Source organism: Pocillopora verrucosa, chromosome 11 (assembly GCF_036669915.1).
Source record: "Pocillopora verrucosa isolate sample1 chromosome 11, ASM3666991v2, whole genome shotgun sequence".
NCBI lineage: Eukaryota > Metazoa > Cnidaria > Anthozoa > Scleractinia > Pocilloporidae > Pocillopora > Pocillopora verrucosa.
The window spans coordinates 2,677,734-2,695,815 of record NC_089322.1 but is presented as its reverse complement, the minus strand read 5'-3'; the positions used below and the strand labels follow the sequence as shown (position 1 = coordinate 2,695,815).

The 18,082-nt window shown below is 37.9% G+C and overlaps 1 protein-coding gene and 2 long non-coding RNA genes across 3 annotated transcripts; 1 reads left to right on the top strand and 2 right to left on the bottom strand.

Annotated features, from left to right (window-relative positions):
- Positions 1-532: 532 nt before the first annotated feature.
- Positions 533-5,177, bottom strand: LOC136277003 (uncharacterized). Its single transcript, XR_010715716.1, has 3 exons — positions 4,337-5,177; positions 2,751-3,168; positions 533-840 (listed from the first exon to the last, which is right to left on the bottom strand). It is a non-coding gene; the product is annotated as an uncharacterized lncRNA (long non-coding RNA).
- Positions 5,178-5,390: 213 nt separating this feature from the next.
- On the bottom strand, positions 5,391-11,594 carry LOC136277004 (uncharacterized). The gene is made up of 3 exons (XR_010715717.1): positions 11,057-11,594; positions 10,829-10,943; positions 5,391-5,842 (listed from the first exon to the last, which is right to left on the bottom strand). It is a non-coding gene; the product is annotated as an uncharacterized lncRNA (long non-coding RNA).
- Positions 11,595-13,694: 2,100 nt separating this feature from the next.
- Positions 13,695-15,031, top strand: LOC136284476 (uncharacterized). The gene is made up of 2 exons (XM_066174820.1): positions 13,695-14,078; positions 14,294-15,031. The coding sequence occupies exons 1-2, from the start codon at positions 13,695-13,697 to the stop codon at positions 15,029-15,031; spliced, it is 1,122 nt and encodes a 373-aa protein (XP_066030917.1).
- The last annotated feature ends 3,051 nt before the right edge of the window (positions 15,032-18,082 follow it).

The window sequence follows — 18,082 nt, the reverse complement described above, 5'->3', positions numbered from 1 at the left end:
AAAAGGAGGAGTAACATAATGGTCACTTTTGATGGTAAAAGTGACAAATCTCCCAAGAAAAACAGATTTTCCTTTGAGTGACTATATTACAAAGAGAAAGGTGATTTGGATTCATTAACACACTTTTATTTTCCTTTCATTTTAATAGCTAAAGCCAAAATTCACATTTCAAAATCCCAATACTGAAATTAAAGCATGATCATTGCTTTATGTTGCATGCAGCTTTTTCCTTGAGTAGAGTGGTTCAGTGTCTTTATTCGATGAAGATGTAACCAAATTTCTTGATATTTTTGTCTCTGTTGTCTGCACTCCACAAAGCTCTGTATCCACACACATTTTCGTATCCTGATCCTCCTTCACCAGATCCGATTCTGGAATCTGGGGAATTGCAATCATCTTGTTCATTGCCAATGACACTTATTTGTACCCTGCTGAATCCATTACCTGCTACATGTGAATTGAACCCTTCATGATTACATCATCACTGCAGAAAGGCATCAGGACAATCAGCCGATTCCATGCTTCCCAATCTAGCCAGGTAGCATGGTATTAACCATCAGCAATGAGAGGATACAGTGGGACTGCTTCCTGACCCAATCAGCCGATTCCATGCTTCCCAATCTAGCCAGGTAGCATGGTATTAACCATCAGCAATGAGAGGATACAGTGGGACTGCTTCCTGACCCAATTGCAAGAACCTGGTTACCTCATCAACCTTCATGCCATGGCATATCTTAGTGAAGGAAGTGCTTCAGTAGGATGGAAACAGGGTCTCCAAGTAATCCAATCTGGTGACTCCATTTTTGAGAGACTTTAGACCTGAAGGTAACTGAAGGTTTCCTGTGAGATAAGAAAATTTTTCAACTTAGTATCCATTACATTGGTATTACTTCACTTCGTTCTATGAGTGGTTCAGCAAACTTGCACTAATCTCTCACCTGGTCAGATGTGATACTTAACCCAATCATGATTTAACCCTTAAACCATTAAGAGCTGACTAGCATCTAATTTCTCCCTACATTATCAACCCTTGTTCATGTGATTTGGTCAGAGAATGAGTATTTCAACCCCAAAATGGTGTACAAAAGAATTTTACCCTCATTAAAGTTTACTCTTTCTATCTCTCTTAACCCTTTAACTCCCATAAGTGACCAAGACAGAATTTCTCCTTGCGATATCAATACAATATCAAGCAGATAAGTGACAAAAATAAAGAAATATATCAGTTAGAGGATTAGTAGTTGATCCAATACCAAATTCTCAAAACTAACATCACAAGAACTGTATGGTAGACAGTAAGGAGAATTACTAATGAGATCTTGGTGCAAGATCTGAACTTAAAGGTGAAATGATTGACAAGTTGACTCTGACATACAATCAAACTCGCCAAGCTGTGATTACAAGGGAATTGATTGAGATCATCTCAGGAGCTGCTGCACTGAATTAGATTGAGAACTTTTTATGAAAATGATGTCTTAAGTAATGTTTATAACTGTTGAAATAAAGAAGCCCTTGGAGGTGTGTTTTCATCCTTGACAAAATTTGGTCTTAAATTGTACTCACAATAATGCGTATCAAGTCATCTCAACTAAGGACAACTAGGCTTATTCAAGTGGAATTTCAGGATACAGCTGCAGGACAACTAAGCTTATTCAAATGGAATATCAGGCAACATTGTACATGCATTTTTTCCTGCATTCTACTACTTGAATTTCAATGATTAACCCCTATCAGGTAAATGTGGCTTGTGTGGTGAGGTTCTTAGGAAGGGAATGGGGGTGAACTGGAAAAATACAAAAGAAAAAACACTCAATTTTCTACAATGCCTCTATAGTCTGTTTGTGAATGACAGATCCCCTCACCGTTCACCTGAAAACCATGTGATCCCCCCAAAAATCATCTCAGCCCCCCCTCTTGGCAATAAAATTTTAACTGGTCACTAATATTATCATGGTCTGCTATTTATTTCCTGTAATTTAAGTGTTTGCGTCTGGCCCTCACTTTAAAACTTGATTCAATTCAAAATTGTCAACTGCCATACAGTCTGTGGATAAAATGTTAACCCATTAACTCTCAAGATCTAATCATCAATTCTTCACTCTAGCTGCCACACATTACTTTGTAAGTTAGTTATGAGGATTTGATGCTAGATCAAGATAACAACTTCTATCAGATAAGTTTGAGTATTCTCATTACCTGATTGTGGGACAATTTATGGATATTATAGGGAGAAGTTACATGTTCATCACTTCTGGGACTCAAAGGGTTAAAGGAGAAGTAACTTAATGGCCACTTGTGAGAGTAAAAGTGATAAATTTCCCAAGAAAGGCAGATTTTCCTTTGTGTAACTACAATGCAAAGAGAAACCTGTCTTAATTCACTGACCCACTTTTACTTTCCCTTCATTTAACAGCAAAAGCAAAAACCCATATTTAACCCTATAACTCCCACAAGTGATTAACAAGTAACTTCTCCCTATAATATCCAGTCATTATCCAGTAAAAAGTTAATGAGAATACCCAAACTTATCAGGTAGAAGTTGTTATCTTGAACTACCATCAAATCCTTATACCTAGCTTACAAAAAAATGTGTAGCAGCCAGAGGGGAGAATTGACAATTGGATCCTGGGAGTTAAAGGTTTAAAATTCCACCTGAAATTAGAGCATGATCATTACTCCATGTTGCATGCAGCTTTTTCTTGGAGCAGAGCAGTTCAGTGTCTTAAATAAAGAAAAATGTATCCAAATACCTTGATATTTTTGTCTCCATTGTCTACCCTCTACAAAGCTCTTTTTCCTCATGCATTTTCATATCCTGATCCTCCTCTGCCATATCCGATTCTGGAATAAGGGGAACTGCAAAGGATGTGCTCCAGTAGGTTGGTAACACAGTCTCCAAGTGATCCAATCCTGTGACTCCATTTTTGGGAGGAACTGAAGATCTGGAAGACCACGCTTTTGAATCGTAACTTAAGGTGTCCTGCAAGATAAGGAAATTTTCAACTTAGTATCCAGTGCATTGGTATCGCTTCACTTTGCTGTATGAGTGGTCCAACAAACTCACATCAATCTCTCACCTGGTCAGATGTTATACTTAACCCAATCATGACTTAACCCTTCAATCACTGAGAGCTGACCAGCATCTGATTTCTCCCTACATTATTAACCCTGAATCAAACAGGAATATCATGAGAATAAAGAAAATAATCTCCAACTTAAGAAGCTCTTGATTGCTGAACAAATCATTCTTGTATAAATAGAATATTATGGAGAATGTATATTGTGATGTTAGGGTGCAGAAGACTAATCACTCAAGTCTTCCTGCTCTTTGAAAAGTAGGCTTTGTTTGTGTCTTGATTTAGAGTTATTATTTAGTCATTGTGATTGTTTTTTTGTGATTACTTTAAATACTTAATAAAAATGTGCACCACATTTAAGAGTTACTCTCTATCAAAGTCACAAAAGGCTGAGCCATGAGCTTAAGAAAATCTCAGAGAACATCCTTGTTTATAAAAAGTGCTATATAAAGTGCCACAAGATCTTTACTGTATTAAGACTAGGAAAGCACTTTGATCAACTGCAATATATCTAGGATGGCTTAATGTGATCTCCTCTAAAACAAAACAAAAACTGACTCAAAAAAGGCATGTAAAACAGACAGGAGTGGGCAAAATTAGAGGGAAGACAAATTTAGTAACAAAAATGTAAAAAAATTATGCCCCCATTAAGACCAGTCATAATTTATTGCCTTAAGTTTCTTTTGAAAATTGAGATTAATGCATTATTTAACAGATTCTTTATTATAAAACAAATAGAGAAGCCTTGACAGTGTTCTGTTCTGTTGTAAAGCACTTAAGACGTGGCTTGAGGACTCTTCCACTTCCTTCATGCTCTAGTAGCTTCCAACATGCTTTACAACAGAAATAGAGCACAGTCATGGCTTCTCTATTTGCTAAAGAAAGGGAGGACTATAAAAATTGACTGCTAATGTAGGGGAAGAGAAAGCAGATTTTTTGCCATAGGAAATGAAGTAATTTAAGTAGCAAACCCCTGTATGTATTGGTATTGTTTTGGTTCCAATGTCATTCGTAGATATCATTGCTTCAGTATGATCAAAGAAAGAAAGCAAATTTCCAAGTTGTTCATTTACTTGAATCTAGATATTGTCCAGTTGAAATCTACTGATCACATTCTTGTTTCTATGAACACTTCGAGGAAATAACACTTGCTGTCAAAAGATAACTGCTTTGTGAGATGTACTTGTAACCACTTGTGATGGATTATTATATTATATATATTATAGATATCAAAGGGAACAACTAATGTGCGAACCTACCTTCACCGATATCGCACAGCTCGTTCTTGTTCGTCAAACATCATACGTTAGCAATTTCAAGGAGTTCTTTTATACAGAAAGAGTCCCTCTTCAATTGTGGGGCAGCTGCAATTCAGTGTTTTCAATTACATATTCAAAGTACTCTTGGTAGATACTTTTCTCTTCTCCATTGGTCAGGTTCTCCCTCATGGATTAGATCTCATTATCCAGGACTGGGTGAAGTAGACCAACTACTTTCCTTGAAGCTCTGGGAGAAAGAATAGTTCATCCGGTCTTCCACTTACAGTGTCACGGCTACAGCCCCTTATTAAATGTGTGTACCAGTGTTGTTTAACTTTATCCAGTTCATCTTGAAGTAATTGAGCGAAAGAGAACCAGAGGCATGCCATTTGAATCTCATCTCCTGGGTTAAAGATTTCCTGTTCCATGGGGCACTTAATGAAGTTAATCCACCAAACAGACCTAATTCTTCTGTAAAATGCCCACCAGCCCTAAATCCTTTGGTTTGCCAGGGTGGCTCATACTTGTGCGCTTCTGCATCTCGTTGAAATGTACATTGCAAGTTACAAAAATGGCGCCTTAATTAGCAGGACAGAGCTAGTCCCAGGTTCCGGTCGCTTTCAGCGACGGGTTTAGTCACCAGTACTTTGAAATTTTGATTTTGGTGTGTTTTACGCTTTGTTAAGGGGATTTCTACCTTCATCAGACCAATCTTAAAAGGCTATTTTTATCAATTTGCTACAACAAACTGACCAATAGCAATTATTCTGTTTACAGTAATAGAATTATCCGCCTTTAGTAATGCATTAATAGAAGACTTTTCATTGAAAGCGTAGTCAAGGCCACTATGGCGATAATCACCTTCAAGCGAAAACCAAGACATCAGGTTCTTGCAATGTCAATAGAGCCTTCTCCCCAAAGGTATGCTTTTGACACTCAACCACCCTCCAGTCATAGAGTGTTAGCCTAGTGTCTGTGGTGTGAAAAGGGTACAAGCATAACCACCCATCCTGTAATGCAGGCAGTCAAATAAGATGAATAAGACAAGTCCCTTCTAGCTTCATAGAAAACTGCCAGTTGGACAAGGGGTCCAATAACATACCCACCCCTAGAGCTCTCCTTACAGAGCCATTTGCAACCCACCCTTGGATAGTGGCTGGCTGCATGCAGGGTACTAAGCTTGACGTTAAGCCCTCTGCATTTTTATCGGCGAGTATGGCTTGATGGCGGGGTATGCTCCTAACCCTATCCATCAAGATTTTGCTGCCCCCCTCTCAGCCTACTGCTTTGGACTTTCAACCGCCCTCCAGCCACAGGGTGTTCACCCACTAACTGAGCTCTATCAAAGCATGAACCTGACTGTCAATCTTGCAATATATCGGGCATGTTTTTGCACTTCCTCACTCTTTGCTAATCTAATGGCCGCATACACTGGCAAAGCAAAATCTTACCATACCATTTAATTCCTCTTTGCAACATCTTCCCGCTCAAGTCTTGTGCAAGTTGCTACAAAACAATCACATAAAAACAATCAAACTACATAAAAAATATAGCATTCAACCATTTCCTTCAAAGAAAACACTCTAAGTGGTCTCTTACAAGCCATTAAATTAAACCACTCGCACAAGTATAGACACGATAATAATTATATATTGCACACAGTTTTAAAAAAATGAAATTTAGAATACAATCATCAAAATAATAACTATGGCTTTTATTTATTTCAGTCACCTGAAATAAATCTTTGAGTTTAGAATTTTAGTCTGTCACGTTGCTTCCAACGGAGCCAGTACAGGATTGTCATGGAATTTAATTCGATTTTCAATCGTTAGGGATCGAAGATAGAAATACACTGCTTCGATTCAGAAATAGCCCCACAGTGATGTGAAAGATCTCAAACTTTATATGGGAGTACCACCCATCAGCAATCTTCTTCACTCGCTTTCAGTAAAAAACTTTTTAGTTAAAGCTGAGCGTGACAAAACAAGGCTTTGATTATTCTTAAAAGGAACGTCAAATTAAGCTGTAGAAGACCAATGCATTTATGGTCGATTTTCGCTCTATCATTCTGAGCGGTGAAGGGCGGTAAGATGGACATGGCATGCATGAAGTCTCTCTCTCTCTCTCATTATTTTCGTCTTTAGGAATATCAAACTAGTATACATAGCTAGGAAAATAGCTTTGATTCAACATGATGTCAAAGATACAGATATCGAATTTATGATCGACTTCTATCGTCATTTTATTGATTAAATTCCATTGCACCCAGCATTATCTCCTATATTCAAAAATTACATCCATTCTACTTCTAAGATTAGGGAAATTAGTTGTACTTGGGACATGGAACTTCAGTCAGTTTGGCCAGATGACTTCATGATGGAGTTCAACTTGATCTGGAGTTAAAAACGCTCACAGCAACTGAACCATGTCGTTACAACTTAATGAAAATATCTCAGTTGCATTAGCAAGGTATAGCTCTGTTTGTTTCTTGATTTGATAATCTAGTATCTAACGATTACATTGATTGAGCGGCTTCATTTTGACCGGCTTTTGCACTTTATGAGTATAATAACAAGTTCTTCATCTGATTTTGCCGAAACTTTGGATTTATATTCCATAAGCTTCTTTCTCGATGCGGTGTCTTTAGTTGCGGTCTTCATGTGGAAACATGGTGACTACCACGCGAGGTAAACGACGGCCACAGAGGAGGCATCTCGAGGAATCACATACGACTTTAACAAAACAGGTTTCATAATGTATAATTCGGCCCCCTCGTCGACGTCGACTTGGATCTGGAAAGGTACCCACAATAGAATTAAATAGGACATGGTACACGAGTCTAATCGGTCCGTGCCTTGAATCAATTTCCTCTCTCAGATTGCCATCTTGAAGATCAGCTACGAATGTATTGAAAACCGTCCGTAAGGATATGTTTGGAAGAAATAAGGAAACGTCATCAACATCTGTACGGTAGGAATGCTTGACATATACATGCTCCCATTCTACTGTAATTTGATGGAGGCTTTCTATACACTCATGACAAGGCCAAGCAAAATTCATGGCCGAAACTATTAGTCTAGGGGCCAAGCCACTTTTCGGTACCAAACCAAAGGACAAAATCTAAGTGTTATCATGTGATTCTACTGCCTAGGGTGTTTTTCAATTTGTATGATAACCTTTGTGGATGAGTAGCTTTGATGGAGAATTTTCGATTTAACATGGAAACGAGGCTCAGAATAAAATCCCTTAAATATATTGTCACGATCGTTTTAAATGATCTTTAGAGAGTAAAAAGAGGAAAACATTTGTATTTTTTCCTCGGAGTTGTCAGAAGTAAAAATTTGTAAAAGGATAAATCGAAAAACAAGAAAAAAACCAACGTTGTAATTCATATCGCATTATGGGTAAATCCAAGATGGCGACTCATTGAAATCAGGGGGTACTCAGACAGTTACACGGCAGCTATGAAATTTTGTGCAGTGGTCTTTTTGGTTTATCTTGCCATTGGTGCTGATGCAAGAGAAAGAAAAATTGCAAACAAATATTGGGCAAGTTGTCAAATCTTGAGTACTTGATAGTAAAGAAACAGGACTGCTGTAAAGTGGGTAAAGTTACAAGACTGTTACAAAGTCGAATAGAAATTTTATGCACTATTAGTATGTATGACCTTGGAAACGCAAGTTTAGATAAAGTGTTTTAGTTTAAACTTTCTGGGAAACTGAACTACTTCTTTAAGACTCGTCCTTCCCGAGCAAAAATATAAACAATGCCAAAACTTCTCCCTACACTTCTTTCGTGCTCTAACCGCTTCCTGCGTGCTTTACAACAGAACCGAGCACAGTCAAGGCTTCTCCATTTGTTAAATAGAGACCAATTTCTACTCAGTGTGCTTGAAGAGGATATTTAAACACAGACAATGATGACGAACCGCGCATTATTCTAAATTTAGGAGAAGTTACTAAAACCGTTATTCAATTCTAGAATGTAACGACTGATAAGAAATTTGACCTGAACAATTAGGAATTATTCTCGTATTCTATTTTTTGATTGCCGATCCAAAGGCTGAAGCAAATTCACATCTGATTATTTCTATTTCGAGTAAAGATACCTAGAGTATTACAAGCCGATATCAATAAAATCACTTTTTTGTAATTGTTGGCATGCTCTTAAATGAGATATGGCAGAAAACTGACTTATTTTAGAAGTTTCTTAGTCAAGCAGGTAAAAGCTCTCACACAGTTTTACTGATCATTACTAGCGAGACAAGAAGAATTTTTGTCTGAACTCTCTGACAAAGTAACACTTTCATTGTGCAAGGTAATGATTAATTAGAGCTCTTCCTCGTCGGTCTTAAAATCTAACGGATTCTTAATTAGACAGTATTATTTGTTATATTGGGATGAACTAAGGAAAATATGCCAAAAAGGATCAAATAAAATTTCTCTCGACGTGGCACCAGGATTTTCCATGTAAAGGTAAGTGCTGGTGTTGGCTAGAAGTGGATGCGGAAGACAGCCTGGTGACTGTGAAAGTCACAACATTTAAGCTTGTGTTTCTCGGAAATTGTTGGTCGCCTCAGCAAGGGGCAGGGACCTTTCAATCGTTTGCTCGCAGTAGCGACTAAACGCTTTCTTCCCCAATATTTTTCAAAACAAATTTCACAGAAATTTTCGAAGTCAATCAGCGCTTGACATGCACCACATAAATGTTTCCTATTCCTATAACAATTTAAACTTCTACATTTTTGCTAAAAAATTTAAACCTCTACCTTATGATTTGCTGAGAGAAGTACAGTTTGCATGTAACACAATGTAGAAGAAATTAAGGTAATACAGATTAAACAATAGTTGATTTTGTGTATAAACAGACTCGGAAATTCGACCACTAAACACCAGAGTAATTATTGGATTAGCTTCACATTTCTAAAAAAAAGTTTTAATACTAAGTTAGGAAGTTTGAGAGAAATACTCAATGTGAATTCTGCGAAAATTTCTGACCGCTGAGCGTGTGGTTCATTGAAGACCATGCCTGGTTAATTTGCATTTTATTTGCAGAATCTTGATTATGGAAATCTGTCTCCCAAACCGTCATTTAATTAACAAATAGAGAAGACTCGACTGTGCTCTGTTCTGCTGTAAAGCACGCAGGAAACGGCGAGAGCAGGAAAGAAGTGTAGGGAGAAACACGAGACGTAGTGCCTTACAACAGAAGAGAGCACAGCCACGGTTCTCTATTTGTTTTAAAATACAGAATCTGTTCAATTCCCCACGCATCGCTTTCAATTTTCAAAACAAATTTTATTTTCAAAGCGAACAACAGTGTCATAAGCATGCTTCATACTCTCATAAAGCATGCTACAATGAACCAATCAGAATCCTTGCTAGCATGGTTCAAATAATTTAATTGGTTAAACAAGACTAAAGCTGTCAAAAATGTCAAACCATCAAAGTTCACAATTTGCAAAAGTTTACAAACTGAAATTGTTCCGCGCGGCAGGTCGACTTTAACACTTTTGCCTAAAGTTTTTTATTCTCTAATTCAGAATTTAAAGATGAGATATTCCTTAAATTCCGGACGAATTAAAACTCATAACAACTTGCGAGTTTTTTTCACATGGCAAGTAGATAACAAACTGCTCAAGGCCATGTTATATGTATAAACGACAGCCGAATTCACAGGAACATAAAGATTGCTCGGGATGACAGCCTCGTAATACTCGGCTTCAGTGACTGATGTGGCCTTCCTCTCAACGCATCGGAAAGGATATCAGAGTAAGCTCTTAGTTTTTCTGAGGCTTGCTTGACTGCGATGACCGGAGATCGCCATGATGATGTAGCCGCGATGGACCTCAACATGATCGCAGTCGCTCTGACACCGTCATGTAATTAGTATGAATTTAAACACTTATGCCAGTTTGGCTATATTTTTCATAATTCCTGCTTTGTTCTGTTTTGTTTTTGAACGCGAAACTATATATACTCTACAAGTTTGAGCTGTGTTTGATTTTTATTACCGTACGCAAGCTGGTAATATAACTGAGAGTGGAAACCTTCAAAACTCGGACTGTCCATTTCGTTTTCTAGCCAGAGAGAAGTCCCGGAAAAGGTCGGACATAGCACAATTTGGGAGATGGCGTGACAGCTTGAGCTCAGCTCTTTATGCTTTGTACTCTGATAGAGCACGCTCTTTCAACCAATGAGAGCGCGTTATATCCGAACTTGACAGAAAAGAGAAGAGCTCGAGGACTTGTCCGCTCTCGTCTTTGAAATATTCCGAAGGTTTTGTAAATTATTTTCACATATTCCCTCGGTCTTTAAAAGCTGAATTACTCTTGCTTATGTAATTCAAACTGCACCAGCTTCACTGTTCACCAGAGAAGAAAAAACTTAGTTTTTTCTGATATGCAATATACTGCATATGAGAATTACCTTAAACTTTATTTCATGTTTTCTTAACACGAATTTTTGTTGAATCGTGGCTACTTTGACATACCTTAATTTAAAATCGAAATTTCATCATTTAAAGCAGTCTTCGCTCAGATCATCGTGAAACGTTAACGACAGACAAAAAAGAGGCCGCCGTTGACAACGTCATTGCTTCTGCAACCCTGTAAGAAGAAGAAAAACAAAGCAAGTGAAAAGTTTTGCAAAGTATTTAAATTGACCAACTTTGAGTTAAAACAGAACAGAACTTCATACTACTGATTTTACATAAACTCACTTGACGGGAGAATAGAGTTTGATAAGAAACTTAAAATAGAGATTCACTCCTGCTTGGACAGTTCTTTCCCCGAATTTTTATTTACCCTTTTTTTAATTTTTTCGAGTTTTGCCGGAACATGCCGAAACCCATTCAAGGGTTCAAGAGTTCCTGACAGAAATTAGAATGAAGTCGTAAAACCCACTCGCTATGTGCTAATGAGTATGTCACTAATTGCAATTGAGAAGGACAATTAAGAACAGTTGTGAACATTTATTGCAAGACATCTTCACCGCCAAATTTCCCCAGTGATTCCAAATCAACCGATGTTGCAAAGGGTAATGATTTTCGTCGGGTGGTGGTGCCTGTAAAGTAAAAAATCAGCGAAATATATTTTCCGTGTAATATTCTCTAATATTCTCTGGCGGGGCGAGACCACAGAGTGGAAATTATTTAACGAAATCATTAGATAAAATTACTTAACGAGATCATACGATGGAATAATTTAATGGAATCATTTGATGGGATCATTTTATAATATCAAAATGTTCGAATACCATAGGAGACTGACGCTTTGATCTCATATCATTTTCCCATTGCGTGACATTCTCGGAGAACAGGGAAGTCAATGATATAATAACACAGGGGCTTTCCCGCGGAAACGAGTCATCAGATTGCTATTTTTCTTTGGTCAAGTGGTAATCTCGAGAGATCATGTAATCTTTACAAATATATATAAAAGAATTTAAAAAAACGTTTTTGAAAACATGTCTCGAAAGTTCTTCTGTCTTCTTCAGTTCTTATTAATGCAATTTAAAGTGTAAATTTAAAATGCTCATTGGACAAAAAAAACAATAGAAACAAAACAATGTATGCAATTACAAGGAAAGTTTTAAACTAACATAATAAAGTTGATGATTGAGTGTAGGTTGCTCCCATTAAATGTGAATAGCTTCTTTGATTTTAAGTTGGAGAATTGTGGAAGCGTGATCTTAAATGCTAAAACACTCATCAGAACATAGCGTGCAACATTGTTGAGAATTTTCTAAATGTCTGAAACTCTGAGAGGTCTTATCACTGACCAAATGTTTACGCACACGTGTGGATAAATGCCGAGAGGTTTCGCCGACAGAGCAGGCATTACAGCCTGCACATAAAAACCAGTGAACTACACAAGAGGGATAGTGTCTTTCGCATCAAACATATTACCTATTTTAAAAGGTGAAAAACTTAATATCTGTTATTACAATAACGCTTAGCAAAGTGGCGAACCTTTTTCTTTAGTTTATTTATTAAAGAATTTTCTAACAGCAATGCAAACCTACAAACCAGTATTCATACTTAATATGAGAAGAACGTTGATGACAGTTAATGTTGATGACAGTTAATCAAAACCATGACAAAATTTGAGAAAGAAACTAGACATCGGTTGTTCGTTTTCATAAAAAAAAAACTAGCAATTAACTCGGCGAAATGCGAGACAACAGCATGCGCTCATGATGCGTTTTGTCCTCTTAACTTAGGCATCACATGTTAACTGTCCCTTTAACTGTCCTATTACACTGTCCAATTAAAAGCATGGCGCGTACACTGTCCTATTTGTGCTCAAAGCGGGCTGGTGATAACTAATCACGGTCGAGAATTTTGTTATAGTTTTGATTAAAAGTGTAATTTGTATCAGCATCTCTTGTTGTTTGTGGGACGACAGCAGGAGGTGTGACACTAAATCCAGTTGTGTCGGAATCGATATCTGGAGCAGGTGTTTTACTAAAGACTTACAATAAAATAAGGAATTTCAGAAAAAAAAAATCGAGCTATGCTGATTTGCTTTCACAAGTTATGAAAAAATTCTCGTCAAATTGTGATCCTTTATGAGAGGTAAATGATACGACGATCAAGATTATTTGACTCAGCTGAGGGTTCTTGATGATATCGCCATCGATGTGTGTCCTTTAGTTGACAAATGGGATGAGAAGTATTCATAAAAATTCATCTCCGAATAATTGTTTTGATATCATCACCGATTGGTGTTTTTATTCTACTCCAATATTGCATATAAAATTCTGATGTTCTTTTTTATTTGAATGTTGGTATATTTTTGTATTGTAATCTCATCATCATTAGTATTTGTTTTAAAATGAAATCGATGTTTATCATTCTTTTACGATCACCATTTATCTGAGGTAGCACACTCGCAATCTTTTCAAAAATCTCAAATATCTTATTTTTATCAATCGTTATCTGCATGCTGTCCTTACTGCATATATCAAAGATTACTTTATGAATGTGATACTTTCGATAAAGAATTGAATTTCTCATAATTTAAAATTTGTTTTCGTTGTTATCGGTGTACTCATTCACATATTAATATCCTTGAATCAAATCACAACTTACTCATACAATTTCTCCGTTATCGGTTTCAAGCTTCATAGTTTTACAACATTGTTCATTTTTCACAGTATGTTCTTGAAGTTGCTCGTTACATACTGGACAATAAATCTGTCCTATATTCTCAAGTGCTTTATCGATTTCATTGTTGCAATCCATTATTCTTATACTTATACTGAAACGACTGAAAAACGACAAGAACATTGTTATACTACCAGCCGACAAAGTACGTGTTACTGTTGTTATGGACAAGACTGACTACTATGACAAAATGGACGCACTTGTTAACGACAAACAAACTTACGAATTACTTAAACGTGACCCGACGCCAGCACTACAACGCAAACTAAACAACAAACTACTTACGATCAAAAAGACCGACGCCTTTGACACTCAACGCTACTACCGACTGAGGTGCTCTGTACCACAACTACCTAAACTTTACGGACTACCGAAACTACACAATCCTGGGATACCTATGCGACCTATAGTCTCATTCTGTGGATCCCTGACGTACCAATTGTCGAAATACCTTACGACGATACTGCAACCACTGACAGACAAATCGAGACGTAAACTACAATCTACTGAGAAATTTATTGATGCTATCAAAGACGTACAGATACCCGACGACTACAAACATGTGTCTTTTGATGTGAAATCACTGTTCACCAGTATTCCACTTCAATTGGCTCTACAGTGTACTGAAACCGCCATCCAACAGTCTACTGATGCACTACCATTACCGACAGAAGACATTATGGACCTACTTAACCTCTGCCTTACATCGACTTACTTTCAATACAACGGGAAACACTACAAGCAGTTGCACGGAACAGCTATGGGGTCGCCGTGTCCTTGTTGTCGCAGAAATTGGGATTGCAAAACATCGAGGAACGCGCCCTTGCAATTGCAACTTTCCGACAAACCATACCGCTTTGGTTACGCTACGTTGACGACACATTTACCGCCGTACACAAAGACGAAATTGACGCTTTTCACTATCACCTTAACGAACAAAACAGCGACATTCAGTTTAAAAGGGAGATCGAAGAAGACGGCAAGCTTCCTTTTCTCGACTGTTTGGTAGGCCGAAACAACAACGAACTACGAACAACAGCATACAGAAAACCGATGCATACCGGCAGACTGCTTGACGAATCATCCTACAACCCGACTTCCCACAAAGCTACGACTATCAAGACATTGACAAGACGGGCGCAACTTGTTTGCAGCACACGGGACAGTTTATCTGACGAAAACAAGTACCTTAACCGTGTTTTTGACAAAAACAACTACAACACTGACTTCAATAGACGAAACACTCACAGGGCGACCGACATTACAGAAACTAACAGGGACTCCACATCTGTCACGACTACAGCTACTATACCCTACATCAAAGGCACTTCTGAGGCTATCGCGCGGATCCTTCAACCTTACAACATTCGCGTAGCTCACAAGCCTATTACTAATTTACGACATTTACTGACCAACGTTAAAGACAAAGCCGAACCCAACAACAGACAGGGAGCGATTTATAAGATCGAATGCTCCGACTGCCAGGCCTCCTACATTGGTGAGACTGGGAGAAACCTTAACACGTGACTAACTTAACACAAACGAGGAACTAGAAATGGTGATGTAAACAATCACATTTCTGAACATCACCGACAAACTAATCACAGAATCGACTGGGACTCTGCTAAATGCTTAACCTACGGTACAAACTATTTTCAACGACTGACTTTGGAAAGCTGGTTTACAAACTTAGAACAGACGCCTCTCAACAGATGTCAACAACTACCAGCACCTTACAAACGACTCATTAACGACGTGAACAAACCGACAAACAGGTAATTTAGTGTTAACAACTGGGTTGAAAACGTAAATTAGCCACCGTAAAGGGTAAAAAAGCTGACGTTTCGATCGTTAGCCCTAACGCTCGAAACGTCAGCTTTTTTACCCTTTACGGTGGCTAATTTACGTTTTCAACCCAGTTGTTAACACTAAATTACCTGCTATACTCTCCCACCGACGCAGCACCACAGTTTCTTTAGAAACTTACCCTTTTAAACCGACAAACAGACCGACAAACAACAGACGGATCGAAACCGACCAATGACTGTTAACAAACTCTACACGAGTCTTCCAGCCAATCACATCTCGGCTAAACAGACCAATCACGTTCAACAGACCAGACTTTATAACATCATCGACTGACAACTACTCTTCACTTGACTCTGAAGATGACTTCCGTACAGGTTGTCGAAACGTCAGTCACCAACAACAGTTCTTTTCAGAACTACACTCACCCGGACGATCACACTTTACGAAATATTCTTATACTATTAGATGAGATTTTTATTAGATTCAAAAACAATAGCAATGCTATGACTCATTTCCTCCGAAAGTCCCTGCTTTTCTGAGAATGTCACGCAATGGAAAAATGCTGTGAGATCATATCGCTAGTCTCCTATAGTATATAAAAATATATAGTATTCCAACGTTTTAATATTAGAAAATGATTCTATATATGGAAAGTAGTATAGTGAGTTGGCGTTGTACAAGATCGGTTTTTCGAAGTGATCTGGCACCGCCAGAAATAAGCAGAAATAGGTGAAATTCTGGGGCTCAGGTAAGATTTGGATAGGTTGGTGGCTGGGCTGCATACGGGGCACTATCCTTGACGTTGATCCCCCTCGTGGTTAAAAGACACGTGCCCATCTTCAAGCGAAAACAAGACCATCAGGTTTTTTGCAATGTCAATAGAGCTTTCTCCCTCAAAAGCATGCTTTTGAAATTCACCCACCCTCCATCCATGGAGTGTTAGCGCAGTGGCTGAGTTGTGACAGGGTACAAGCCTGACTACCAATCCTGGAATGCAGGTTGATAAACAAGATGAATAAGACAAGCCCCTTCCAGCTTCAGAGAAAAAATGGAATTTACTCGGGACCACTCTTAAAGCTTTCTACACAGAGCCATTTGCAACCAACCCTTGGATAGGTTAGTGGCTGGGCTGCACGCATGTTAAGCCCCCTGTATTTTCATCCGCAAAGCTGACTTGAAGGCGGGTGATGCCTTATATGAGGCAAATGATTGGGTGGCTTTTGGCCGGAGTTTTCAACAGCCTCTCCAGTTATCGGGTAGTCTCATTAAAAGCACCGGCACTCAAGACAGTGAAACTGAAGCGATGAAGTTTCGCAAGGATAATGGTCTGGTTTCTCTTGCCATTGATGTTGCCTTCGTTTTACAATAATCTATTTTGCAACAAAATAAGAGATACTTACTTGTAATCTGGTACTGTTAGTTTTTGCCATACATCAGCTTCCACATCTCAATTTTCTCTAACGACAAGGTACAAACTAAGAAAGCGTCAATCCAGTAGTATAGGAGATGGCAGTACGAGACCACTTTAAAGAAGTAATCTCTTACAGACACCAACTCTCTATACTACTTTCCATTTTATAGAAATAAAAGATGGATTTAAAAGATGGAAATAATTTTATGGCATCCTTTTATAATATCAAAGGATATGATCGCACAGCATTTTTCCATTGCGTGACATTCTCAGAAAAAGAGGGACTTCCCGGGGGAAATGAGTCACAGCACTGCTATTGTTTTGAGTTTGTATAAAAGTCGCATGATTTTTCACACGAATGAATATCTCATATAATAGTATGATGGACTGCAATTCAGAAAGTCATGTTGAACTTAATAATATAGAACAATTTGTTTGTCCATTCTGTAATGGCAACTTCAAGAACACACAAAAAAGTGAACCATGTTGTGAAAATATGGATTTAACAAATTTGAATGGTCAATATGTTTGCCAATGTTGTGGTCAGGTTGATAGATATGAAATAATAAAGGAGTTTATGCCAATTTCAAGTTAAAAACCTCCTCACTTTAAAACTGAGGCAAAATGCAAAACATTTGGGGTGCAAAAGTGAATTATTTGGTTGAGAATGAAAATGACAAAGGCTTTAGGTGTATCTTTGTCCTCAGCAGGAATCTTGTGGTTCTCGTAAATTGCTTACCGTAATTGTTTGGACCAAGTATTTCGATTGAGTGTCGTAAAACCAACACGAAATTAATCACAACGGCTAACTAGAAGAAAGGAAAATACCTTTAAGAGCCAATGACAACTCAAAGTAAAACCAATTATACTTTCTGAACCGCGGGAAAACGCGGGCGACCAAGGTAATTCAAGGTAATGACTAATAAGAGGTTTCCCGCATTGGTTCTAATTTCTAAGAGACACTTAATTAGACAGTGTTACTTTTACATTTGGATAAACTAAAGAAAATGTCCCAAAAAGGATCAAATAATATTTTTTTGGACTTGGCATGAGTGAAGTCTCTCTCTCTCTCTCTCTCTCTCTCTCTCTCTCTCTCTCTCTCTCTCTCTCTCTCTCTCTCTCTCTCTCTCTCTCTCTCTCTCTCTCTCTCTCTCTCGTTATTTTCGTTTATAGGGATATCATACCATAAAAGAGGAGAGCCAAATTATCGAGCATAATTCTTTATATGCTGCTTGTTGTACATATTTCATAATAGAAAAATACCTGTGATTCAACGTGATGTCAAAGATCACACACATATCGACCAACTTTTGTCGTCATCTTAGTAATTAAATACTATTCCACCACGCATTATCTCT

Coding starts and splice junctions, on each gene's coding strand:
- LOC136284476 (XM_066174820.1), top strand. CDS start 13,695: ATGGACGCACTTGTTAACGACAAACAAACTTACGAATTACTTAAACGT. Junction 14,079..14,293: donor ACAAACATGTGTCTTTTGAT/GTGAAATCACTG, acceptor TTGTTGTCGCAG/AAATTGGGATTGCAAAACAT.